Here is a 27771-nt window from a genome sequence, read left to right on the forward strand (position 1 = left end):
TGAAATAGCACCTCTTAGAGCTTAAGTGCTCTGAGACCACGCCCTCTAACATGGGTTGGTCTGTTGGGCAAGATCACGTATCTCATGAATGCTTGCTTTCTTCTTGTTCGCCAATAACAGGATTCATTTTAGAATTTATGCATCATAGGTAGATGCAAACCCCTTCCAAAAGAAGATGAGAACAGAAGTCCTGTGTTTCTGAAGCACTGTTCCTTTCAGGCACTGAGGTGCAATGCTGAATCCTAAGGAACTGTTGTTGAACCATAAATTTCTTGTATTATTTCCTCCATGAAATGCTCTGTGTAAAGTGAATATTCTTGGCGAAGGTGTTTAGTTGAAAACCCAGTTTTCACTGAGAAAGTTTTATCTCTACCCTTGGGATTCCTGTGGAGGTTGAGAGGATGGAGTTAAAAAGCATTTAAAAGAAAAAAGGAGGGAGAAAAAAAGGAATAGAATGACAACTCTAACTGACAAAATCAAACCCAAACGCACTTGCCTGTATATAGTATTGCTCAGATAAATGTGGATAAATGTGAGGTCCTGATTGCATTTAAGATCTGCAGTGACAGTTCTGATGTCTTAGAAATACCTTCCTTCATGAATTTGCTTTGCAATTCAATTGGATGCAGTCATCTTTAGCTTTTCTCCTGTGCTGGTACCATCATTGTTGTAGGCAATACCCTGAAGAATTAAAAGGTCGGTAGTCTTTCTTTCTGTGCAGAATCAGCATAAAATGTCACCCAGCAACAGTGACTGAAATGAGGATTCCCCCAGATTTCTCCTCATAGCAGAACTGAAGCATTTCAGATTTTATTTGTAGGTAGACCTTTTAGCTAGAGGATTTGAACAGTAGTTGTAAACAGCATAAAGCAGAAATAAATTCATGGTGCTCAGCTAAAGAGCTTTGAGTAAATGGTTTTGCAGGCTAATTTCCCAGTTGCCATACAGTCAAAATGGAAAAGCCAAATCACTGAAGCTATAAAAGCCAAAGATGTGCGACACCTCTCATACCTATTCATGCCTCTAGACTTGGCCCATCACAATGAGAAATGCTTAGAGGTATTTGGAGAGTCAGGAGCTCTGAAAGCTAAATCTAATTAAGTTTGTTTGCTTCTGTGCTGCTTCTTGGGGATGAAGTGAGGCAACTATTTATGAGCTGGCAGGCAGCAATGCTGCGTTGCAGTTCAGGTTAATGAAGGAAGAAGTTAATTGTGACTGTAATATTGGAATCTCATAGGAATGCACCTACCTGGCTGGAAACTCGCTAGCTCATTGGGAGTGACATCTCCTCCTGCAGGAGATGAAGATCCTAAATGAGTGCAAGTCACTTTGACCTCATTTTATTTCTTCTTGCTTACTTGGAGAGTAATTGAGAGCAAACCCCATCGTGGCCTCATGCATCTCCTAGGGGAATTCCTGAGCTCTTATTGGATCCTCAGTGCAGAACCATGATCTGAACTTGTTTTGGTTTTGCCTTTAGTTTTCGGTGCATTTGGTCCCAGAGGGAATTAGACAGCATTTTGTTTTCTACCTACTCATCAAATGTGAGATGGAAGCACTGCTTCATCAGCCTAGCACACACCTGATGCTTGCTAACCCAGCCTGAACTGAGCTGCCATCCTTTGCCACATATCCCATCAGTCATTTGCTGTTCTTTTCCTAAGATTGTATCCTATGCTGTTGGTGAGGGACTGAGCTCTGGAGTATCCTGAAGCCATTTGGCAAATGGAAGGTTTCTTTTTACCCTTTTTCCTTATTAAGGAGACACTGTGAAAAACATCACGTGCTACAAATTGGCACTTGCTGGCGTGATTTAAAAAAATCTATTTATAACACAAATGCAGTGGGGCTGAGTTGGAGCCACAGGGCAGGAGAGGGAGAACTAGTTCTTTCTGTTGTCTTTTATCCCTAATCTTTTCCTTCAGCCTGATGAAATACAGTTGCTATATAGTTCTTGGCTTTACAGCTGCCATTAACAGACACTAAATTACCTGAGCTGCAAATTGAGTTTTAATTGTCTCCTCATGCACCATTCTCTGGACCTGTTGAGCTGTGTAGGATGTTCTTGTTAGCACTCCAAAACACATGCTACTCAGTCCAGATCCTGTGTGGGCAGAACCTGTCTACTGCTGTACGGCAAAGGCTATAGCTCTGAAACACAGCATCTGTATCATCTGAGCTCAGATTTTTCTGCTCTGGTTTTACCAGTGGATTGTACAAATGTGACTGATCTGGTTAACATTGCAGTATATTCTGCCTGGTAAATATACTTCAGGAGCAGTCACCATCAGTCTCCAGAACTGACGATTTAAATAAGGACTAAAATTGGGAATGAAGAAGCATTATTTTCCTTCACCTACTGATGAAGCAAAGATGATTTCCTCAAGGTCATACACAACATCTGTGGCAGAGTCAAAGGATATATTATATGGTGCGTTTTATCTACAAGGTTCAATCTTGTGAGCTCTTGTGCATGGGCTTCTCTCTACTTGTCTCATTAGTTCGGCTTGAATTTGTCACTCATGAAAAAAGAATTTTTGTAAATGTTTGCAGAACCAAGACCTGAAACTGTGGAAAAGAGATCATTTGAGTTACAGGTGTCATAACACTTTGTCTGTAGCTTTTTGACCTTGACTAAGTAAGAAATATAGCTTCCCTATACTAGTAGAATTAAATTAATGTTTTAACCGCGGTTCAAAATGAATGGAAGATGCTGAGATGTAAAGGCAAAATATGAGTGTTAGTAGAATACTCTTAAAATATAGTTGTTTTTTTTCAGTATGTCCCAAATCTGTTTTTCTTTTCCCTTTTAATTATTACTACGTTTGAGGGTTGTGCCTTCTTGTGAGCCTTTGTAGTCAAGGGGGTCCTGTGAGAGAGAGTACTTTATCTTGCTGCAGCCTGGGACTGTGTGGCCTGACATGTCAGAAGCCTGCTGGGACCTGACCTACCTGTAGGTTCCTATACTTCAAGAAAGAAGAAACTACTCTGTTTCTGTGCAGATTTTAATTTTACCTCCTCTGACTTAATGTAGATCATAAAGATAAATGGAGTTCCTATAGCATCTGTTGGCAGGAATGCAACCATTTGTCAGCACAGATAGCACAGAACAGAGACACAAGCTTATGAGAGATCCCCAGGGGATGTTTCCCTCTTCCTAAAACAGGGACAGTCTGATCAATGTACACTAAGGAAGGCTGTCCTTCAGTATTTCAGTTCACTGCATGAACATGAAAACTTGGGATCCTTGAGGTTTTTTCAGGCATTTCTCTGGAAAAACAGATGCATTCAAAAACAAACAAAAATTACTGAACTTCAACCACTGCTCGTGTTGGGTATTTCTAAAAATAAACACATTTGAGATCACAGAATCACAGAATAGTTGAAGTTGGAAAGGACCTCTGGAAATCATCTAGTCCAACTTCCCTGCCAAGCAGGGTCACCTAGATCACGTTGCACAGGTGCAGGACCCTGCACTTGCCTTTGTGGAACTTCATGAGGTTCCTCTCTGCCCAATGCCTGTCCAGGTCCCTCTGACTGGCAGCACAGCCTCCTGGTGTATCAGCCACTCCTCCCAGTTTTGTGTCGTCAGCAAACTTGCTGAGGGTGCGCTCTGGTTCTTCATCATTGATTAATAATTTGAACAGGACTGGACCCAGATAATTAACAGAATACTTGCATGTGGCATTATTTAATAGTGTTGAAGGCGAGAGGATTAGAAGAGAGATGGGTATTTTTCTGTTTATACATATCTTAAAGATACTACACTGAAAGCCATTGTTGCAGCACTTGTGAAGAAAACATTCATATATTATGAAACTCCAGATTTAGAGTTTCCTTTATGCACCTGCATTTCATGGCTTTATGCTTATCCATTACCATAACTTTTGCTTGCATTTTTCATATGTTTCAGAACTCATTTGATACACATTTGGGTAGTGCTTAGTTAAGTATTGAAAGCAAATGGAACCCTAATACAGGGTTCAATTAAAAAAGATACAGAGTAAAATGAAAGCTAAGTTGGCTTTATGGAAAATGTCTTGTTAAATAAACGTCATTTTAGTCTTCACAGATGTTGCAAGTCTAGTTGATGAGAGTAACTGTAGACATAAGATGTACAAGTAAAATAAGAAAAAATCAGACACACACCTGCCATATCATTTACCTACCAAGGACTGGAACTGTATTCCTGAATTCCCTGCTCAGCTGCTGTCCTGGAGCTTCGGCTATGAGGGATGGTTTGCATCATGGGAAAAACTGGCCACTTAAATGAAAGTAGACACAGATTTTAGGGAAATGCAAAACAAAGCTCAAACTCTTTGGACTTGGCTGACTTGCCATGCATGCTTTACTAAGTTGTTTTATGTGCAAGAACCAAGTAGATAAACAGGGTTTGTTTGGTACAGTTTGCGGACAGTAACTGCAATATCTACAGCTTTAGACATACAATTTGTAGTCCGATCATCCTCAGAAGATGAATGAAAAAAAATAAGATTGGTTGATGAGTGTGTCACTGCACTTCATTGTCTATTGGAATGGCTAGAGACTCAGATTGTGAAGGGAGAAACCCAAGCTGATATGTCTTTTTTTTTAAAAATTTTGTTTTATTTATTTATTTATTTAATTTTTTGCTCAGTATTTGCAATAATGTTTGGAGGAAAAAAATAAGGTCAGTTATCAGGTAAGATTCAGCTTGGCAGGATGGATACTGGTGCAGATCTCTGATGAGGCTGCCTTGCCTTGCCTGGCTTTCTAGCAGTTGGATGATTTCTCCTGCTGCTCTCTGCCTTCTTCGCCTCATATTGCTAGAGTCGGGCTCCTTAGGGGAGCCTTAGGGTGGTATGAGGCCATAAAGATGGGGTAAAACTGGAAAGATCGCATCCACATTTAGATGTGGACTTCCCGGAGTTGGCTGACAGTATTTAATAGAGGCAGTTTGTTCCGATTTAGTCAGCAAGTGTTAAAGGACAGATCAGAAGTTATAATATCCACTAAAATAAGGCTGCAGTTTTGTCACTTAGTATGACCATTGCTTTATGAAGTGGAGCAGAGCAGGCTTTTAGCAGCTTTTCATAGTGCCCTGCCTTGCTTACAGGGACAAAGCAGGACTGTCAGGATGCATCACCTCATAGGGGCTGCCTGTACCCAGCCCATCAGCAGGGCAGGCTGAGGTGCAGATCCTGACATAGGGCAAGTTTGTGAGACTTCCATCCTTTCTCCACCCTCCCTACACCTCTATGGAACAGGGCTATCTCCTTTACTACTGCAGCTCCAATAACGTATTAATTTATGAAGTATGAAAAATGAGGTAATTTTGAATTAATGAGGAGGGGAATAGTGCTTCCCAGGCAGCGGGGTAATCAATCAATAGTAATGAGTCAGCATGTCCTGTTATTAAAAAAGAGGAAAAATAAGAGAATGGGTGGAGAGCAGCCCTTGGAAAAGGGGCATGTGGGTCCTTGTGAGACTCAATAATGTTGTAACCTTGGTCTTCAGTGATTAGAGCTGGTTCACCAGGAGACAGTTATTTTGATTTGAGGAAGACAAAAGAGCAAACTGCACCCCAGAACCCTAACCGTCAAACCGAGCAATCTGTGGTAAAATGTCTTTTTATTTCATTTTTTTTCTGAAGTGAAGAATCAAGAAATTCAGCATTGGTCATTGGGTGAATTATAATCTTCAATGAGCAGACTAGCAGAGTCTGCAGGGTCAGAATCATAGAATATTCTGAGACAGAAGAGAGCCGTGCTGTCACGTGGGGTGCCTGAACACCACAGTGCTGTGGCCACTGAGTTCAGCAATCCATGGAGCTCTGGCTTCACTACGTGTTACTCCCCTCTCACATCCGTGCTCCCCAAATATGCTCTTCCCAGATATGCACATCTGCCTTTTACAGTGTAAATCCAATAACTAATTTCATCTCTGATCAACTCTATGTGAAATGTGTTACCCCAAGCAGCACCGTGAATCCTGGAAGCCCTTGCTTGGCTGTTTTTAGGAACTTTTTTTCTTCAGCATGGAGTTTAGCTGGGCTAGATCTCAGAGAAGCATTTCAGGACATCTCAGTGTCTTGTTATGCTAGCCAGGGTTTGTTGCCTTTGGGACTGTCTATCCTCAAATGCCCAGTTTCTTTGTATACAAACAGATGTTGGTGGACTCTGAGTGTGATGATAGAGGTTTTCTAAGTGGAGCACAGAGGCAGGGGAGAAAACTCAGGCTGCAGTTTTCTAATAATTCTGGGGAATCAACTCTTTGTCATGTCCTCGTGTCTCTGAGGAAAGACTGGTGCTGCTCTTTGCAGTAGATCCCACAACCCTTAAATTCTGTTTTAACAAAATCTGTTCATCCTTTTTCTGACAAGAAAAAAAAAAAAAAAAAACAACTTATCTGACATGGAACCAAAGGACCTGGAAATGGTTGGAAAGGTGGAGTCAGCTTGGGCACATTTCTGACTTGCGATGGTTGATTCCTAAACCAAAGTGTCAGGGTTGTGTTGAAGTTGTGAAGTTACTTTTGCAAATCTAACAAGAAATGTGAAAGCCAGTGAGTGAGCTGGCAGCTGTGAATCCTGTTTCTCAGTCCTGAACCTTCCCAGATGTTAGGATCTCTGGCAGCTGAGTTTACCAGGCAGAGTTTGTAATCACAGTGAATAGCTTAGGGCTGAGTGCTGCTGTGCAGAGCACTGCAATGCCATCAAGTTTTGTAATTTTAACCATTAATTTTTGGGTGCCTCAACCTCCTGTCCAGAAAACAGACCTTCTCCTACCTCCTCAGCTTTCTTCTCTAGTGTGGCGATGTTAGGAAGAGAAATGTATTTAGAACAGTGAGTGGCATGGGTAATAGATGCTAGGTAAGTAAATTGAGATCATTAGCATCTGGATGTGAACATTGATAAAGCTGACTGTTGTCTGTGTTCTCTCTGCAATCTGACTAAAAAGCAGAAAAATAAAGTGTGTAAGCAGTGGAAAAGCAATGATGCATTTAAAATTGTATTCATGTTTAATGGCCTCAAGGGAGATACATAATACAGTTTTTATTTTTCTAAAGAGTCATGAAACACTCTACTGTCCTCAAATTAAACAGATTGCTGTATACGGGCTACAAAAGTTTACCCCCATGAGGAGCTATCCATGCACATCTCTTTGTTTTCTATAATGGGGCAACTACTGTGAGTAAACTTATTCCCACATGTGAAGTGTTCTCCCAGGTGAGACCTATAATTAAAGAAGTGTTTTTATATAAATGGTATTCTCAGTTCCAGCAGTTCTGGTGCACACAGCCTATCCCTACTGATAACTTTATTTTATGTAGCTATTTCTGCTTACATGGTAAGTTACCATAATGGTGAAAATTACTTTGTAGTTCTACGGAGAATAGCACAACCACGCATTTACTCAAATAACATATAATTATAACAGTGAATATCGCTTTTCCTTTTTCTCTGCACACAGTTTGGGATCAGAGCTGTTCTGTGCCAGTATAAAAAGCTGGTAACCACAAAGCCCTGTGATGGATGTTACAAATGTTAGGGCTTTCCTATGTAGAATGGAGAACAGTGAAAAGGTATTGTGTATAGCTATGCTGTGAAGAAAACCAGACTCGAGAACAAAGCGTACATAAGTCAGAAGCTTTACATCTGTCCCCTGATTTACTGTCTGTTTTTCTCATGGAAGCACTGGTTGTTGCCTCGAATCACCAGCTAGGGTTTCTTCTACTTCTTGTCCAGGCCCAATCATGGAAGCTGTAGTCAAACAGGATCTATACAAAACCAGCTATAGGTGGTGATGCCTCTAATTGTTTGGCAGTTCACAGAGGGGCATTATGCATGAAAATACTGCAACATGGAAACGCCTTGGGCAATCTGAATGGGAGCTCTCTACGAGCAGCAAGCAGTATCAGAGTAGGAACAGAAAGGTGGGGTTATTGTGTCAAAGGACTTTGCTCTGATGAGCTGTGGGGACCCTGAGGATGTGCAGCTGTAACAAGAGTATAATGAGATGAACTAACTTTGGGTAAACTCTGCCTTGCTGTGACAATGAAAAGGTTTTATAACCAAGCACATGACTGTTGCCAATCAGTTACTCTTTGCCAGGTCAAACACACGCTTTTTGGATAGCTTCCATCCCCACTGGCACCTGAAATTTAACAAGCAAATGCTTGCTGTGCCTGGTAATTAAAAGTGAAAAGTACACGTGTCCAGTGCCAAAAAGACAGGGGAAAATGGAGAGACATGTTGTTCTGACCTGCTTAGCAGTAAAACAAAGATGAGATGTTCTGCTTTGTTGGGTCTAGTATGATGGCTTATCCTGCTCCTATGCATGCAAATAGGATCCAGCCTGGGATTGGTATTGTGGGTGGGTTAGGACAGCAGCCTTAGAGTATCTGAGTTCTTTTCCCAGCTCTGATTTTGCCCAAGCCTTAGAGTCATGATATGTTTTCATTTTCACACCTGCCAAAGAGGATGGCAGAGTGGTTTTCCTTCAGGGGCTCTTGCTCTGTATCCAATTTAGCCTAGATTTGCTCCTGATCCTCAGGGCACCCTGCAAGGTGCATCTGTGCTCCTGCACAGCTGCTGGAGGTGGTAATTAAATGAAGTTTTCTCTCCATAGAGGTTGGGGTGTGTGAGCTTGGTATTCTGTAGAAGTGTTATGTTTTGGTATGGCAATTATAGGCAGGTATGGCTGCGATGCCAAGAGACTGTTTAATTTTGTACCAATCTGAATTAATTGTAAACTGGATATAATTAGATGTGAAAAACAACAGAGGTCAGAAAGATTAACCAGGGTTACTCACTGCAAACAAGCCTGTTAAGCTGATGTGCATTTCCTTAGAGAAAGCAACGTGGTGCTGGTCCTTATTTGATGTGCTTTTGCTAATCTCTTTCCTCAGAATTAATCATGTAAGTGCTGGGATGATATCACTCCTGTGGATCTTCAGATAGGAGGATGATAATTACTCTTTTACCACAAAACTGCTCTCAGACTCTCCTCAAAGTCTTTCTGGCATCTTCATCCTTTTTAATCTTTGAAAGAAGGAAATGAAAGAGTTGCTGAGACGCTGTCATTTGAAATGTGTACTCTTCCTTGACTGAGCCAACAGTATGTAGCATAAGCTAGAACCATATATTCTAACTTCATATGTAGTGTATGAGTGTCATACTAGTATCTCATGCACATACATTATTCACTCTCATAGGCCAGACTTACCTTGAACTACTGGTCCCAAGTTCTGTCCAGTCAAGGCATATGTTAATTGGCTGTAGTTATTCTTAGTTTTATTTCTGACAGTATCAGGGTTCTGCTGAGGGACTGTTCAGCGTAACAGTGAACCTGGGGTTTGTGTGCTTGATCCTGGAGTACTGCTTGCATAGCAGTTTTATGCTCACATTGTTCCTCATTGACAAAAATGCTTTTGATATCTAGGCAGAATAGTGTTGGGAAGTAACTTAACGAAACTTGCTAACTCTCAGTTTTGAAGGTGGGTTGTCTAAATGAGTGTGTAACAAAGGTATAGCAGAAAAATTACATATTACATTTCAGAAGAGGATATTCATATAAAAAGAAGAAGCACCCAAGTGACATCCTCTTTTGTGCTCCAGTATTGCAGGAAGATCTGTTTTAGGGTAAAAAGAAATAACGATTGCTTTTGTAGCTTTTTACCCTCTACTTTGTGATGATGCTTATCTTTAACATACATTCTACAAATGGCAAAATGTCCTACAAAGACAGCATAGGCCCTGCACGTAGTTGAACAGCAAGATATACTTTCATCTTTCTATCTCAGTGTTGGAAAGATGGGGAACCTGGAGATGGGACCCCCATCTCTGTGTCAGATTTGTGCTGTCTTCTCAAATCAACTTACTGTAGTCCACAGCTGTAGTCTCCAGCACAGCATGAAGAGTCCATGGAAAATAGTCTTTTTAGGAGTTAGATTCACCCAGAAACAGCTGTTGACATCTGGAAAGTTCAGTGATGAGCAATGGAATTCTACAGAGTAAAATATCAGTCATAAGTCCTGATGGGAAGGAAGTTCTGGAGAGAGGTTAGCATGAAGTGCCTGAAAGGTCTTGAGAGGGCCATTTGGTTCTTTGGTCACAGTTCATATAATGCAGACCCAATGTAAAACTCTCAGGAAACTCTATTTCATTGCTCAGTTTTCTATGGGTGTCTGACTCATTTTTCATTATCCAATAATAAATACAGTAGTGAAAGTCACCTTTAACACTTAAAGATTGCTTGGATTTTATGGGATTGTATTGAAGTGAGTGCCAAGGTGTAAAAGCCTTATGGTTGAGGTACTTTTATAACACATGCTTCATAAACCCTTATAAAGTGAGAGCAGTGCACTTCATCCTTTAAGATTACAGCGTTATGGTTCTGAGAGATGGTAATCTGGTGCTATATTCATTAATTAAATCTGTTATTAATGTTAAATTTCAGGCAATAAGAAGTGAAGTTACAAGAAGTTGAAACAGGTTAGGTCCAGGCAATTCATCTCTCATGAAAGCTCAGTGCATCTTTACTGCTTGACTGATGCCCATAGGTTGTCCTTAACTTTAAGGAAGTTTTTGAGCCATGTGAAGTGAGCAGGAATTCAAAATCTGAATCTAGACCAAGCGCAAGGGATTGCAAAGACTCTAATCTTCTTGGACTCAAAGATAATTATTATGTGGATGCTGTTGCCCTTCTCATAGCTGTCTTATCTGGCTTTTGAGAGAACAGGTGTCCCTCTCATCAGAGCTGTTGATGGCTAAAGAATGAGGTGGGTATGAGAGCTGAGGACCTTCTCATCCATGTGCATGCCACCCTCCAAACAGGGCTGGCACAATGTGCTAGAGCTTGAGGGAAGATTTCTTTTTCGCTTTACTTATCTAAATAGGTCTTCTCTCTAGAGCAGATTTTTGTCATTGACGTCTCCCATCTTCCGTGATATGCTGGTTTTGGTGATTGGAAAGTAGAGGTTGGCTTCCTTTTGCTTTCTTTTGCTTCCTTTTCTCAGTATATCTACAGGACAGTGAGCAGGTATGTAGTACTTTCTGAAGATTTTCTATAAAAATTTTGTATGAAGTTTATGTGTGCATTCTAAACCAGTCCACAGTTATAGAACGTGTTTTATTTTTATTTTATTTTTATTTTTATTTTTTATTTTTTTTTAAGCTAAGTGCTGATTTTTATGGGTGATATATTTTCTGGTAAGAAGACAAGTATTAGTGACACGAGTACATTTTTGTCTCAGAAGGATTTGGGCTGATTTGGTTAAACAAAAGTTTTCTAGTTGAACTGACATGTTGGGGAAAGAAAGAAGGATGAGATTGTTTGCTTTGAGTTATGTCTGTCCTCTGTGGTATTGGCATAGAAAGGTATCAGGTATGCTTTGTAGCTATGGTCTAAAATTGTTGAAGTTGGATATAAACCTCTGTGAGCATAATGTAGCATGCAGGACAAGTAATTGGAGTAATGATGTAGGAGAAGAAGAATGGGAAAAGAATGAACAACCAACAAGTTTTTAGTAAGAATTTTCAGATAGTCAACCTTTAATCTAAAGTGCTTCAGTAGTAAAGTTAGTTTTCCCATAAGAAATTTCCAAACCTTTCACATTGAACACTTGTGATGAATTGATGTTTTGAAGAAAGAAAATGATTTTTACATCTTTAAGCCTTTAAATATCATTAGATTTTTTTGTTTGTTTCAAAAAAAAAAAAAAAAAGGAAATGGCTTAATAAGTCCAAACAAAAGAAAAGTTCTCCATTTGAACTGGCATTTTAGCTTAAAGTGTTAAAACTTTCTGGCTTTTTTAAACACAAAACTCGTATGGAACTTCTGGGAGTAGTTTTACCTCTGGAGGTCCCGTGGGATCATACAATCATTTAAATGTTTTAAATCAAAATGGGAAAGCAGAAGAAAAAAAGTGTAAGCTGAGCACTTTCAATAGAGAAATCACAATGAAGGTGTGAAGAGGAAACCTGGAGTTTCAGCTTTTGCAGTGGTGTTTGTGGCAGAACTACTTTCTCAGTTGCAGAAGAGAACAATGCAGAGATCCAAAGCAAATTGCTAACATACCGCTAAGGACCTGGGATTCTTTTGTAGCTATGGAGGGTTGGGTGGTTTGTAGGTGGACTTTTTTTTTTTTTAAAAAGCTGTTTTGTTTATTTCTTTTTAGAATAGCGCTTTCTATAGGGAAATGAAAATGTGACTAGAAACTCTGAAAAGGCCCACATATTAAAAGCACATTAAAAAGAGAAGAGGAAAATCAGAAGGCAGTACATAATGGTTTAATGCTATCTACTTATTTCTGGGAACAAAAGTCATTTATTTTGAACCTGTCTTCTTTATTCACTTACTGGGAGGCTTCATGCTGATGTAGCTCAGTGATACTATTGCTGCAGATATTGTACCTATAAAACTTCTCCATGCTGATTTAAAGAGATGCACAGTGGTAATTTAAAATCAAAATTTATGTTGGTTGGCAAAAATAAAAGGATTTAATGAAAACTAATATTAATAAAAATGCCTTTTATGTGGCATGTTGTTTTAAGTTTTTGTCCAGAGGTAGTTTATTAAGTGGTTCAGCTGTATCCAAAATGGATCTCTGTTGCGTTGGGACAACAGAACCAGGGAGCAAGAGTGGTGGTAAAGCATTTGAATCTGATGCTTTATATACAGGTAACGTGATGAAGGGTTGGGGGTGGTTGTTCCTGTGCACTGTGTGCTGAAGGAGAAGGATAGAGGTGATGTGCCAAGCAGGCCTTTAGAGTGAAGGCAGAGCAGGGAAGGGAGTTGGGCGAAGGGCTGAGTGCCAAGCTGTAGGGCAGTCTTCAGCCTAGTGATGGTAGACAGATTCAGGCAGATACAAGCTCAGGCTTCTAATAGCTCTAAGCCAGTAGTCTGGGCTCAGCGTAGTGTTGTGCTGGTGAGATGTGTGCTAGCTCCTTACTGGTGTGGTTCAATATTCCAGGTCAAAGTCATCTTGTGCCTGGTTAGCTCGGGGCAGAGGAAGAGGAATGTGATACCATATTGATTCAACCAGCTGGATATACCCTGTGTGAAACCAGGGCTGAGGAAGGTATTAGCCCAGTGTCACAGCTGGGATTTTAATCAGGATAGCAGGAACTCATATTCTTAGTTACGAATCCTGCCTTAGTTTTATTATCTCAGCCCTTTTAGTGGTCATTTCAATTGAATGGGTTTGTGATGTGGTGTCACTTTCCTTCGTCCCCAATTTGGCATTCTTTCACAGCCTCTTTAAGGGTCCTACATGTTCTCCAGCTAATACCAGTGGCTCTTCACTACTTCTCTGATTTCCGCACCAAATATGCTGTGGCAGGTATAGGCATGACACCTCCCTTCCTTGTTCTTTCTGACTGCAACCTGTGCTTATTTCTTGTGATAAATCCACTTGAGGGATTCAGCTGATTCACTGGATATTTTTCCTGATCACGTGCTGAAAATCTCATTGTAGTTTATGTTGTTCTTGCAAAGTAATCTCTCAAGGTAAAAGAATATCACTTTTATGAACTTCCTTCACCAGTGTCTGGTATTCTTCTGAACTGGAGTCCATTCAGAACAGCTCTGTATATGTCATCATTGTCCTCAGAGCTCCTGCTTTAAACAGAGATGTACCATATACCAGGCAGCTCTCTTCCTTTGAGTTCACGTCCTAAGGAGCTACCCGATGTTCAGTCTGATTTTTGTTTTGTTTTGTCTAGTTCTTGTCATTCATTTCTTACTGAACTTTGGAGGCCAGACTATAGGCTCTAGAGGAAATCCCGTGTAGTACAAACCATCTCATCTCAAATATGTTTTCAAGGACTTCCCCTTCAAAGTAATCAGTCATGCCACCCCATCTCCTGTCTGCTTAAACTAGAGAGAACAGCAACTGAAAATAATACTTTATATACATATAGGATTATTAATATATTAAAATACTTTTTGTGTGTGCATATATTCTACAGTGTAGCAAGGTGAAATGTAATTTCCTTTTTAATAAAGGCTGCCATTTAATTTAATATTATAGAAAATGATTAGATCTTAAAAAACTATAAATTACATTTGACAACTCTCTGGTGCTCCTTTGCTGTTCCTTATGGCAATTATAAATGGCAACACAGGGTGCTGGCAGCAATGCTCGTTCTGACTGGAGTTTGTTTATTGGCTCTTAACGAAAAGTGATTAATCTAAATCTCTTCTGGGGTGTATCCTTCGCCCTGGTCCCATAATGAGAAGTGACAGTTTCAGGCCTTTGACAAATGTCCTATTATTTCCCCTTCCAAAAGTTGTCCCATCCCCCCCAGCTTTCAGCAGAAAAAAGACAAGCAATAATAACGTAAAGCCCACTCTTCTTGCTTGCCAATACTTTTGCCAAACGCAACAAAAGTGGGGACCAGTCCTAGCTGCATGAACATGGCCTTTTTTTTTTTTCTTTCTTTTTTTCCTACTTTGAGCCTCCTGTTCTTCCTTTCTTTGTGTTGGATCTGCCTCCTTTCTTACTTTGTGTTGGATCAGCCTTGCCTGGAGAAATGAATGCTAACAGAGATGTTGGGTGTTTTTTTTTTTTTTTTTTTCTCCATTTGGAAACACTGGAGGAGTCTTTTGCAGGGTTGGTATCAGCACCAGGTGAGGAGTGGTGGGTGACTGATGTGATTGCACTTACAAGATCCAACTGTAGTTGATCTATTCCAGCTTTCCATTTAATCTTTCAGTAAGGTTGGCTGTTAATTTTCCTGTCTTGGTGGTTTTATTATTTAATCTTGCAACCACCATGATGCTTCCAGGGGAACTATTTGCCTGGTTTTGTGAACCATCTGGTGGAAACATCACCTTTCTATCTCCTCTGACCCATTTTTTGAACTGTCCACATACGTGTTGCAGATCGTGTGTGGATGCTTTGTGTCTGTACTCTGTCAGGTATGTAGAGTTCTGCCCTTGGTTAAGGAGCATAGGGACAGCTAACAGTGACCTTTTATCATACAGCATTAATAATTTTGTAACCTTTTGTGACAATAGGTGGAAAATCTTATCCCAAACTATCCTCTCTTTAAATGTAAGATCTCTCTGGAATAGCTTCTATACTTGGCAGTCTTGCATCCTTTTTCCTTTCTGCAGATGCAAACAGTTTTTACTAATGTTACCGTTCTGTCTGGCACAGGCAACGTACTTTAGATGTACATGGGTATATTTGGGGGGACAAAATGCCATTGAAGTCTAAGTCACCAGTGACAGAAAAATATCTTAAAATACTGGAGAGATCTTTCTTCTCTGGAGCAAAATAAAATACATGTTTTGTGTAGGTAGAAGAAAAGTATCAAACTTCCTTCCAGGTGGTGGCCTTGAGGACCTGTTCTTAAGACTTATTGCCATGCAGTTGGTCTCCTGTGGGGATGGTTCCCATTGCCCACGCTGTGCAGCAGAGCACAGTGCAGTGCACTCTTCAGGCCTTGCAGTTTGCTGTGGGAACAGGTGGGGATTGTACTGTGAGGCTGGTAAGGAGTCTTTGTGAGAGGTGTTGAAGGAGCTGTGAGCTCAGGCTGGATTCATACAGGTGGCTTCTCCTTAGGAACAACATTCAGCTCTAATTTTAAAGGCCCTTTTCATTCCTTAATGGAAAGGATCAGAAACAATTTGCATTATATTCACTTTCCCTTCTTAATGCAGTACTTAAGATTAAAAATGTGCTTTTTTTTTTTTTTCTTGACCAGGGTCTAATATACCAAGGGTTTTACCATTCCTTTTAACTGATTTTCTGTAATTAAATAGCTGCTGTCAAAATTAATATTTCTCCCTATCATAATCTTGAGGTTGGAGCTCTGTGAAGCTGGATAAGAAAAGTTTACTTGGACATGCAAATGGGACAAAACTGCCTTGAATTGCAGTTAGCTGATCATTTCACAGCTAAAAAAGGCAGCTCCTGGATGTGTTCTGCTGTTGAAAGGCAGTTTCTATATTTGATTCAGCTAGTGTATCAATAACCTGCTGTGTTTAGCACAGCTCTAATTTATTTCCCACTGTTTGCCTTTATTTTATGGTGTTGGCATTTGCTTTAATGTGATGTCGTTTTCTCCAGATGTTAATAAGATGGTGTTAATGTTTCCACAACATTTTTCTTGATAACATTTACATAGAGCATGGCACCTGATAAAGTGGAATCAACCCATTCTAAAATATTGCTAATAATTTTCTAATTAAAATCAGAGGCACAAAACCATTTTCCTCCCTGTACAAATTGAGGTCAAACACTTTCCTGTGCTTGGGGAAAATTATATGTTTGTTGAGTGAATGACTATCTCCTACTGTATAGATTGGGAGCATAATGTGTGAGATCATGTAGCAGTGTTTGCGCATACACATGTGGACTAATTTCAGGTGCCAGCAGCTGCCCAGGTAGGCATTCTGTTTCCAGTGAGCTGATGCTCTCATTCATAGCTCTGCAATCTGCCAGATAATGAGCTTGAAATCTCAGGAGTGCCCTGTTGTGTGCTTTTGGAGAGAGATTTCCACGTTTGTGGAGGGAGGTGATAAACTGGAAAACACGAGGAAAAGCCTGATGTGGCACTCTAAAGTTGCTCTGTCCAACCAAAATCAGCTTGAATGTCAACATAACATTTTTCATTACTGTTGGGCTTTCTGAATTTATTTGGATGAAAATAAAATGAAATTACAGAATCACTGAATGAATCAGTAAACAGAACAGAAACCAAATGCCAAAACTACAAACTATTTGGGAAATCTTATGGGCCATTAATGCTGTTGAACAATGTTCTGAATACGTCCAGCAGGAACCAGTGCTTTATGATCTCACTTTTAAAATTAAGTTCAATTTTACTTTTCCATTAACACTGTATTTTCTCTATTTTCATATTTAGATCATGCTTCTTAGTGATCCAGAGATTGAGAGCAGCATTCTCATCAGCTCTGATGAAGGGGCTACGTACCAGAAGTACCGTCTGAACTTCTATATCCAGAGTCTGCTCTTCCACCCCAAGCAGGAGGAGTGGATCTTGGCCTATAGTCTGGATCAAAAGGTGAGCAATTGATTTCTATATCAATGGTTCTTGAGCCAGGTGTTTAAACGGATAGTGTCTAGAACCACGTGCTTCCAGAGATGGTGAAGAAATTACGGTGCGCTTTGCTGCTCTCACCTTGCAGTTTTAGGTGTGTTCAAAACCCATCTGGTGACAGAGCAAGTTGACTGGAGGGAGTGGGCTTGTCAGCTGTGGACAGTGATTGTGATGGGTATGGAAATGTCAGTAGTGGTAACGGTACGAAAAAAGAAAAGAATCTGACATTTGACATGATGTGGATCTGCTCTAAAAAATCTGATTTGTAGGTCTTAGTGACAGCTGAGCTGTCTCTGAGCACTGAGCACTCTGAGACTGAGTCAGTTCATAACAGCTGCCTGCTGTGCATGAAGGGATGCTCATTCTGCTTGCCAACTCAAGTTGGTTAATCTGGATATCAGTGATCAGCAACAGATGGATTCTGCTGTGCAACTCTTTAAGTCACTTCGCAGTGCTTTTGTTAGTGAGACAACTCTTAAGTCTGCTGCTTTGTCCTTAACAAGTCTGCTCTTATGTAGCACCCATCTGTCTTGAAAGACCCTGAGCAATGCAGGTAGAGAATGACTTGTAAATCAGGCTATAGAGTGTGTGCTCCACCTCTGGAACAGTGGTCCCCACTTCAGCACAAAGCTAAGACATAGACTGGATTATCAAGTTACAAATTTTAGAAGCCTTAAAGCTTGTCAAGCTTTTCTCTTTCCTCTCTTCCATTTCTGTCATCTGTAGACAGTGGAAAGTAAAAATGTGCTGAAGATACACTTTAAGTTTTTTGCATTAATCTGTCAAGTGTGTGTGTGTTCTGGGTTGGACTTTCAATTCCTACAATTATTTGGGAGGTTTTTGAAAATAGGCAGTCTCATATCCCTGCTGTAGGACAGTACTCCAAAAATTTCATGCCTCTGGTATTTTACAGCATTTCGTATGAAAGGCTACCACAAATCTTTATCCAAGTAGTTATTGAGAGTACAATCAAATAATCTACTACTGCTGTACTTCCCAATGTAACCTTTCCATCCCCTTGTAAATAGAATGCTATGGCAGGCACCAGGTGGTTTGCTGCTGTGCTACTGATGATGCTTGAGTGACATTTGCAAGCACAAAGCTATTGTAAATAAACTCCTTTCATAGTATCAAATACTTACTGCAAGAAGGAGTTAGTCAAATGTCAAATAGTTTTGTGCACTCAGATGTTCATTGTAACAGGGATTTTGAAGGAAGCTAGAAAGACCAATCTATTTGTTTGATGTCATGGAATTGTTTGATGCCACTTTTAAACAGGAGATTAAAAAACTAAAAAAGGGCTGTCTTTGTACGAACACCAGTACCAGAAAGAAACAGACATCTGGTGAGGTACACATGGAGTGTTTGCAACGAGGTCCAGCTGTAGTGAATGTGAAGTGTCTGCTCATGAGTTGAAGCGCTATAGTTCTATTTCCAGTGCTTTGTGGCCTTTTTATGACATGTTAGCCAATGGAAAGAGAAATCAAATACAAAGCATGCACATCTGCTAGCATGTGAGGTGTTAATTATGCTCCCCTGGTCCAGTACTGCGGTAATGGCTCAGGAGTATTTTTGCTCCTGCTCCTCCAAACTAATGATATCTGCAGAGTGTAGCCCACCTCTGCTGTTCTCATCAGCTCAGAAGAGAGCCAAGGAAAATAAAATGCAAATTAGAAACTCCCTGAGGATGCTAGCCTTTTATCCCAGGAAATGAACATATTTATTTACCGTGTAAGAGCACAGAGGAGGCAAAGGTGGTCTGCTGCTTGTTGGTCAAATGGAAATGAAGCAATGGGAACTGCAGACTTTACATTTTTGTCTGCCTTTGTATTCAAGACCCACTCATGATGCTTTTCTTCAGTGTTCAGAAAGATGACGCCAAGTGCTGTCTTGATGCTGATCTTTGAGAACAACCAAGGAGGCAGTGCTTTTCTCAGTTGAAGTGTTTGCTTAACATAACCCAGGTACAAGCCTGCATCTTGGCTTAGAAGGAACTGTCAAGGAATTGTCACCCTAACTCAGATCATGCAGCTTTATTGCAGTTACAGAGTTACGGTTGATATTGGGATATGGACAACGCTGTTAGAGTGCAAAGGCAGTTCTATAGATTGTGGTAGTGGTTACTGTGTGAAGACTCCAGACTGAAGTAATCTGAGAGGCCACTGTTAAACATTCCAGTCTGTCTGGAAACAAGAGTACTGCCACAGGTGAGTGGGAACTGGAGGTCAGCCGTGACCTGCTAGATGGGGGTTAGACCAATGACAAGAAGAAAGTGACTTTTAGGTTAAAAATTCTAAATCTTTAAGTAGCTTTGTCAAGGTCTTGTGCATCTCCATATGGTGGTTGTGGCTGTGCTGCTCTCTTGATCTTTGGAAGCCAAATCTGGATCTCACACCTTCCCACACTGCTGTGCCATGCCCTCTCTCTTAGCTATGATAACGGGGTCTTGCCAGTGGCAACAATCACTTCACCTCTCTGCTTCTGAGCAGAAGAAAGATATTGGGAGCTCCTAAAATATGTGGCCAGAGCGGCTGCAGTAGTGCTCTGAAGTTGCAAGAAGGATACCCAAAGAGGTCATGCTGTTGTCAGGGGCTCATTCTCTGATTGCAGCCTGGTTCTTCTTATCCTTCACTGTCATTTGCTTTTGTGCCCATTTTCCTGTGAGGCAGCATGAGGTTGTCTGGCACAGACTAGGTGGTGATGGGTCAAAAAGTGCTTGCTTTCTTACTTTGTGTATCCAGGTCATGGGGGTTCACCTGCACCGAAACACATCTCTTACTTCCAGGGGCAACCTGTTGTTGGGAACAGTACAGGTACCTTTTGATTTAAGTGCATGCAAGGTCAGTAAAATATAAAGTTTATCATTAGGCTGGAACCTGCTGCTAATACTCAACTACAGATAGTGTGACCACGAAGGTGCTGGTGAAAGTCAGTGGACAGCAGGAGACCATAATCCTCCATCTCTCTAAGCTTTAAAAGTATGTGTGACCTTTAAGGTCTGTTTGTAGTGTTTATTTTGGAGACGGATTTAAACATGCAAATAAATCTGAAAACAAATCAAATGCATACATTTTGACTCCCAGCAGTAGGAACTATTAAGGGAAGATCTAATCCGTCCTCTCATGAATGTGTAAACAAACTTGTAAATTTCATTTCACTTTGCAGATTAAAAATAGGTTTCAGATTAATATTTATGTTATTTTTATTTCAGTTTAAAACAATATGGTGTTGTAAGCAAGCAATGGTCAACTTGGAAATTCAATAGAATGAGTCTGAAAATGCATTTCCCCTAGTATGTTGTTACATACAATATAATGAAAAATCAACAGCTAGCACCCTACTAAAAATCTATGGGTTGCTGCCCAGATCAGGTGGTTTTAAAATTGTTCTGTGTATAAAAATAGAAAACAATATTAATGCTCTTGTGTGAAATAAAATTATTCAATATTTTGGACCTTTCTGCTGGAAAATGTTCTTGATGTATTCTCACCTACAGTTCCACTGCAGTAATTCAAACCTCTTTTTTAATCAGTTTTATGTTCTAAGCAGACCTTCCTATTTCTAGTGAACTTTTATACATTGGACGACAATATTAGGCTATTTTTCTAGTTGATTAAAACAAAAAACAAAAACAAACACATTAAAAGAAAACAAACCTACATCTTGAATTCAGTCCTCTAGTAGACTTACTTGTCCCTTCCAAATCGGTGTTTTCTGCCAGTGTAGGTGTATTCACTGTGAATAAGTGGGATAATAGAAAACTTTGAGACTCTTGTGGAGCCACAATCAATACATGTCCCCTGCAGTTTGACCATGGCCAAGCCATAACAGCTTCTAGGATGTGCTGTCACGTTGTTGTTGTTTGTTTTTTTTTTAACCCACCAAACAGTTTCTTCCTACAGTCTTTTTAACTTGCTTAGGAGAATGCCCTGGAACCTCAGAACACGTGTATGTATCTATGATTTATAAGGCTTTTCTTCCCTTTCCTGAGCAAGTGATGCCTGTCTGTGTTAATACTTTAGTTGTGAATTTTCCCAGCAAGTCACTCTTATGCCACTATTATGTGTGATTTTGATCATAAGTTTATGCTTGCAACTTCTCCTGCTGGTGCTCTCTTTTACTCTCAGCCTTGATGTTCAGGCACAGCAGATGCTCTGCAGATTGACTTATTGATCTTTTTACCTTTTCTTCTGTAATGTTCTTGCAAATAATCCTGCTCCCTTAGCTTATTCATTACACAGATCTGTTTTTTTACCTATGCTCGGACTTCTGCTGCCAGTCTCACATGAACCTGGTTTAAAAGTCAAGCTAGGACTTACAGAAATCTTATGTCCAAAAATGAATTTCCTCTTCTTTAAGAGGTGGAGTGCCATACCCATCTTGGGTATCTTCCCAAAGCTTTGTGTGTCTGCTTTATTGGTACAGTAGTGCAACCTGATGTGCGCATGGGTCGGTTCTGTTAATGGCAGCCTGTGGCCCTTGGCAGAAAGTGGGCACTGTGTAAACATTATGGTCAGTTTTTCTGTGAGTCAGGCTTGGTCTCACAAGTGGTGCCTGTATTGGCATTTATATATATATACACCCCAATACAAAGGGAAAATGGGATTTCATCCTCAAATTTTCATGTTTTTGCAGAAAAGTATGTAGGTAGTCATTTGAAATGATCCTTGTATCAAGGTGTGATGGGAAGGAGGGTATGTGAAAAAAGGTTGCTAATCACTTTTGGAAGGCATTGGACACTGCTTTATGGATTGGTGTGGAAGCTCAGGGTCCATCAGTCTAGACGTGAGCTATAGTTTTCATTGCTAATGTTCAGAGTGGCTGCGGATGTAGATTTTGAAGTGGCCCCATTTGGTTGTGAATCCAGTCTCTCCTTTACCTAGCTTTTTAAGAACTTGGAACACCCAGGTTGTCTTTCTGAATCATCTCCTGATGAAAAGCGGTCATGCTAATATTTCTAATCCTAGTATTTCAAGTGCTTCCTAATTTGTCTCACCTATTCAAGGAACCAATTATTTCTCAATAGCCTTAACTTTTCTACCTCACATACCCTTTTGGGGAATGAATCAGTCTGGAGGTGGAAATGGAGGGGAGTTTCCAGCTTGTGGAACTTAATTCAGAATGACTTTGAATCTTCTTTCACAGCAGCATGCACAGCCCTCTTGCATGAATATTTATTTAAAAGAATTAAAAAAACGAGAACAGGCTAGAGAATTAGGAGAGAGATTTAGAGCATTTCAAATCACTATTGTTAAGAGAAGAAATCTATGCAAAGTGATGCACTTCTCCCTGTCTTTTACAGACCAAAAGGTGATTGGGAAGAGGTGGGAGACTGAATAGTTCAATATCATACCTTAAATTCCTCAGCTACACCATTATGAATTTGGGAGAACTGGATAAACAAGGAGTTTGGCAAGCAATGACTTCTCTCTCCATAGTGCTTAGTCTTCAGGAAGAAGTGAACAAAAGGAAGGGGGTGTCTTAATATCACTTTGAACGAAGTGATAAAATGTGCAAGATAACACAGGGCTGTATCACCAAATTGCATCTGGTACACAGTATCAGGTCTGGCTGGGGAGATGTCCTCAGTGTTGGAGATGTAGCGAGTTATGATCTAAAAAATTAACTGTGATACATGTCAGAGCCCTGACTATCTCGATTAGACACTGCTGAATTTATCAAAGGGAATCCCAGGTAGCACTGCAACTACGTGGGAAAGTTTTAATCGCCCAGACACACAGAGCTAGAGCCACAAAGGCAGTGCCTCCCTGCTGCCAGGTGAAATTCACTCCTGGAGTTTGATCCCAGGCTCCCAGTACAGCACAGGGCAGTAAGGCAGTGTGTGTGTGTGTTGTTTGGTTTTGTTTTTTTCCAGTGTCCAGCTGGGTAGGGAGCTGCCAAAGAAATCCAGTGGGACATGCTGAGAGGAAGGCAAACCTGGATTCATGTTCTTCCTGAAATTTAGACGACTTCTTCCAGGCAGTCATCCATCTTGCCCTGGAATTCCTTGTAGGAAGCCATTTTGTGGAGTCATATAAAGAAATTAAGTCAAAATTTATACACACAGAGAGTAAGACAATTTATGTCCTCTTTCCCCGTCACAGTAGGTCAGTGAGCTGGGACAGTGAGAGGTGTCAATCCTTCTGAAGGACACCCTTGGTCCCTGTGTGTCAGGGGGTGCCTGTGCTGCAGGGTTTCGAGCTTCACTCCCCCTCCACCTGTTCTGCTCAGCTTCACTAGCACAGAGTCTTGGGGGTTGTATTCTCCTTTATTTCTAGCAAGTGCTCCAACCCCTGGTCTTCATTTATTTATTTATTTATTTATTTTTATTTTTTTCTTTGCCTCACAAAAATTTAGGTGCGTAGGGACTTCAGGGTTGTGTTCAGGTGAGAATATTGCACTTGAAGTTGGAGATCCTAATTCTGGACTGTATGTTTCTGTGATAATGGTTTCACGATGCGGCTGTGCTGAGATTAAGCTGTGTGTGCTGCTGCATGTCCGAACTCAGATGCGACTCTAGCTCAGGCCTTCAGGTTTTCTTTCCTCAGGAACTGAGGTGTGGAGATGATGAGAAAAGATGGGCTGGTGACTGCCCCACATGGCATTTTGATATAAATCAGCGGGCACTGACAACTGTCACCTGGTCCTCAGCAGCAATCCTGGTCCTGAAATTTAGATATAAGTGTAGTTGTCAGGGTGTGAACAACCTCTTCTTTTATCAGCGGTGACTCAAGACTGAACCTCTTGGGTAAAACTCAGCTTTTCTTAGCAAGATGTGAACATTATATTTAACAAGGAAAAAAAGCTCTTTCTGCTCCCGCATGAACCCTTGGTAGAATCGCCATTTCACTGTGTGAGGTGAGAGAGCACACCGGTGCTAATTTCTCAGCTTGGCTCATTGACATCTGAAGAGCACAACGGCTGTGGTTCCAGTGCTATGACTGCAATACTCAGTGCTCCAATTTATTTTGTGCCCATCACACTGGCATTTGAGCACCCTGTGGCATGAAGCTGGAGACACACCTACTGCATTCTTCTTTTCACCCAGAGGAGAAAGAATTGAGGAAACTGCCATAATCACAATTACTTCTACAGGCCTATCGTACTGAGGAATGAAATAATGTATGTTGCTGTGCCGTAGAGGAACACTTAGTGTTTCATGTTTAACACAAGTCTCGTTACAGTAACTGCTCTTAGAAATTCCTACCGCACTGACTGATCTGTTGTATTACACATTCATAGTAAAGCAATCCCTGCCCCAGAGAGCCTGCAATTAAACGTAAAGCTGACAGACAAAGCATTGTCCCCAGAGAGTCGATAGTGTATTCAGGCACAGGTCATTAAAGCGTTTCATTGCCTAACTACCACCAAGGGCTATAACAAAGTCAGAAACTGAATCCAGATTGAGTCCTGTTCCCATGACTTAACCACAAATACGCCTTTCATCTCTCTGCCTTTTGAATGCTCTTCTGAGAACATCAGGTTCCACAAACACATCATGTGTCCTTTGCTGGACAAGCCACCTGCCAGAAGCTCTCCCAGGCAGGCAGAACTCCATCAAACAGATAAACTGAAATGTTAGTGAAGTTGGATTTTTTAAAAAAAATTTTTTAGGCACTAAACCCTTGAGATTGGGAATATTTAAAGGCAATTTATGGAAGTTTCTTCTTCAATATGGTAATGAACTGAAGAATCGAAATCACTTAACTTCATTTACAAATCATGAATATGTATCAGTGCCTTTAAATGAAAGGACGACTAAAACAGATATAGTGTTTGTTCAATTCATTAGAAGGAAGACAATTTATCAGGAGTTTTTTTTCCACTCTTAAACTAAAGCTATATGCAAATATAGGGAAATCAAGACCTTGTGCTAATTCTACTGCATGATGAATATTTTTATAATCCTAATTAGAACCAGTCATTTAGTTCAGCAATTTCCCCCAATCTAGCCAATTTGAAATTAAAATAGATGCCTTGATTACAAAACTCATTAGCAAAGAAGCACCCTTTTTGCTAACCAGTTCATTTGGAATGCACAAACTGAATGAAGTGAGGAGCACTTGTGTTGTCAATTGCCATAAGTGAAGTGAGCCTTAATTGTTAGCATTGTGAAGTATTTGTATTGCTGCATGTTTCATTGCAGTATAATATATCATTCATTAAATGTAACAAAAGCAGTTTTTAAATGATTTAATTAAGTGTTGTTGGTGCACCAGGTAATTTTTATGAAGTCAAATGTCACTATTGTTTGCGTTTGAAGTATTGATGGGCATTACTGTTGGAAAGAAGACTTATGACTCTGCATTTATCATTCTGATTATGGTAAGCCTGGCAGTTTTAATAGGAGATGAGAAATTAAATTATGCAGCATTGGCTCCACTTCAGAAATGCCCAATGAATTTTGTCCTAGCAAAATAGTGAACTTTGGGCTTGTGATGATTTGTGGTGGCAAAAAGAAAGTAACTGCTTCTGAAACTTGATTTAGCTAGAACAGACTTTCCTATTGCTTTTTATTTATGTTATAGATACTTCATGAACAGGTTTTACTTGGAGGAGGAAAATATAGAGATAAATGGAGTGAGACACATTCAATGCTTAAATGTACTCTGCTGCTGAAGAAACCTGGTTTATTGTATAACAGAGCAAAGATCCAGTGTTTTATTCCTGGGCCATGCTAAATCATGGCTATACATTGATTTTTATCTGGAGCCTAAGTGTGGCAAAGGGTGGTTATAAATATAGAAAATAGAAATAAATATGAGGTAATGGAGAAGGTAGAAGAATAAGAACACCGGAGGACGTTATTTATTTTTACCTCACTGCAGAGATCTGAAATGTAGCAATGTACGCCTGAATTGGATGACTAGGCTGCGATAGTAGTTGGTGGTCTACTGGATGATGTTGATTGACTTCTGGGACTAAATGTAGGTAACTACTGTAGAATGAGGTACCTTGGGCTAAAGTGGACTTACTAGGGTTCAACTGTGACTGTCAAGGAAGTTACTCACATTGCTGAGATGTAAATATTTGCCTTACAGATACCTGAGAGTAAGGGCTGTGAGACCAACCCTGATGACTGGGTTTGTGGAAAATGGGTTATATGGGGATATGCTTCCAATGCGATCAAAGCAACAAGAAGCATTAAGTTTCCCTGTTCCTGCTATCACACCTATGGCCTACATTGATCTGCTGCCCTGGAGGAGGGAACAAAGTAAAGATGGAATTCCAAGTCTTTTGTTGTTCTATGTTGTGATTCATTTATGTAGATGTGAGTTACCTACTAGGCTGCTTCAGTGGAGTGAGATGAATCCAGGAGGGTTTCCCTGACCTTTCTTTTCACCTTTTATTTCTTTTTTTTTCTTTCTTTTTTTTTTCTTTCTTTCTTTTTCTTTGCCTTCCGCAACGCATTTCAAAACTCTTTCTCAGTTTTTTCCTGGTCTGATGACACTATGAGGTCTCCTCTGTAACCTGTTGAGCAGAATTATGGATGATGATAATTTCGTCTGCAGAAAAAAGCACAATTCGGCTGTTGACTCCACTCAAATGTCTGCTGATGTTGACCATGGAAAGCTTCAGTCTAGTGTCATTTTCCATCACTGAATTGATTCAATGTGGTGCGTGATTTTAGAAATGTCATTGACTTTTCCAGGCCAAGGAACAACAGGATTAATTTTACCAAAAATACTACAGATGAAGTAATAGAAAGGAGCTTGTGACAACGAATGTAGACTTGCATGAATTGTCATCAGAAGTTCACTTTGAATAGCACTACCTATAAAATACAGAATTTAGTAGGTAAAAAAAGGTAACCCTGACCTCAGAACAGCAGCAAAATGCTTTAGCCTGAACCTACCTTTAAGATTTTGCGTAAGTGCTTTTCTGGATTAAGGCCAGAAAGTGTGAGGACCTTTCCAAATTAGCGTGTAAAGTGGTTATACAGACAGGCTTTCACTATTACAAAGAGCCTGCAAAGACATACGAGTAATGTGGGCATAAGGGCTTTCAGTGCAGGGATTCTAAGTAGTTTCACCGTCCTGGATTTTGCTATTATCTCATGTTTCTGTAACAGTTTAGGACATTAAAGCCATAGCCTGGGGGTAGATGTGTCTGCCAGCGACTGAACGTATGACCGTAGGCATGTAGAATTGAATACAGAGGGACGCCGTCTAATTCCCTCCGACCAAGAGTGCTTTCTGCAAGGTGGCAGTTGAAAAGCTGTTATCTTTTGTTAACCGTGAAGGGTCGTTTGTTACCCAGTAGGATCAAGGACCCAGCAGCTCCCATTACCATTAGTGATTCAGATGGCTGAGAACTGTTGGAAATCCGCCCAACAGGGACTGTTCTTTTTGTCTGGGGAATGGGGGCGTTAATTAGTATTTGCACATTGCCCTGACAATGCAAGACCTCCCTGTTTGGAAGTGTTGCACATGAAGATGGCAGCGGGCCACTTAGCAAGACGGTAACTTTCATCTTTAATGTCATCGGAGATGGGTGGCTGGGATGGGATGGACCAGTGCCCTTGAGGGAGCCAGCTGGATGGATGATGCTGAGGGGAGAAGGTGCTGTCCTTGCCCACCACGCCTGCACCCACATATGCCTATTTGCTACATCGTCAGTGACCAAGAGCTGGGGCAGTCTGTTGGGGTGTATTTCTGTGTGCCAGAGCAGGAACTTGCAGCCAGGAGTGGGAATAGCAGGCTGCCCCTTGCTCTCTT

At 40.5% G+C, this 27771-nt stretch overlaps 1 protein-coding gene across 4 annotated transcripts in view; it reads left to right on the forward strand.

Moving 5' to 3' along the window:
- Positions 1–27771, forward strand: part of SORCS3 (sortilin related VPS10 domain containing receptor 3) — a 379882-nt gene that overhangs the window by 225836 nt on the left and 126275 nt on the right. For 3 of the 4 annotated variants that reach the window (XM_040563972.1, XM_040563973.1, XM_040563974.1), the window contains one exon: positions 16859–17017. In XM_040563972.1, the coding sequence (XP_040419906.1) occupies positions 16859–17017 (159 nt within the window). Of the gene's footprint in view, positions 1–14786; positions 14904–16858; positions 17018–27771 lie in introns of those variants that run through there. The other variant, XM_040563975.1, reaches the window with a different exon arrangement.

Source organism: Cygnus olor, chromosome 7, assembly GCF_009769625.2.
Source record: "Cygnus olor isolate bCygOlo1 chromosome 7, bCygOlo1.pri.v2, whole genome shotgun sequence".
Lineage (NCBI taxonomy): Eukaryota > Metazoa > Chordata > Aves > Anseriformes > Anatidae > Cygnus > Cygnus olor.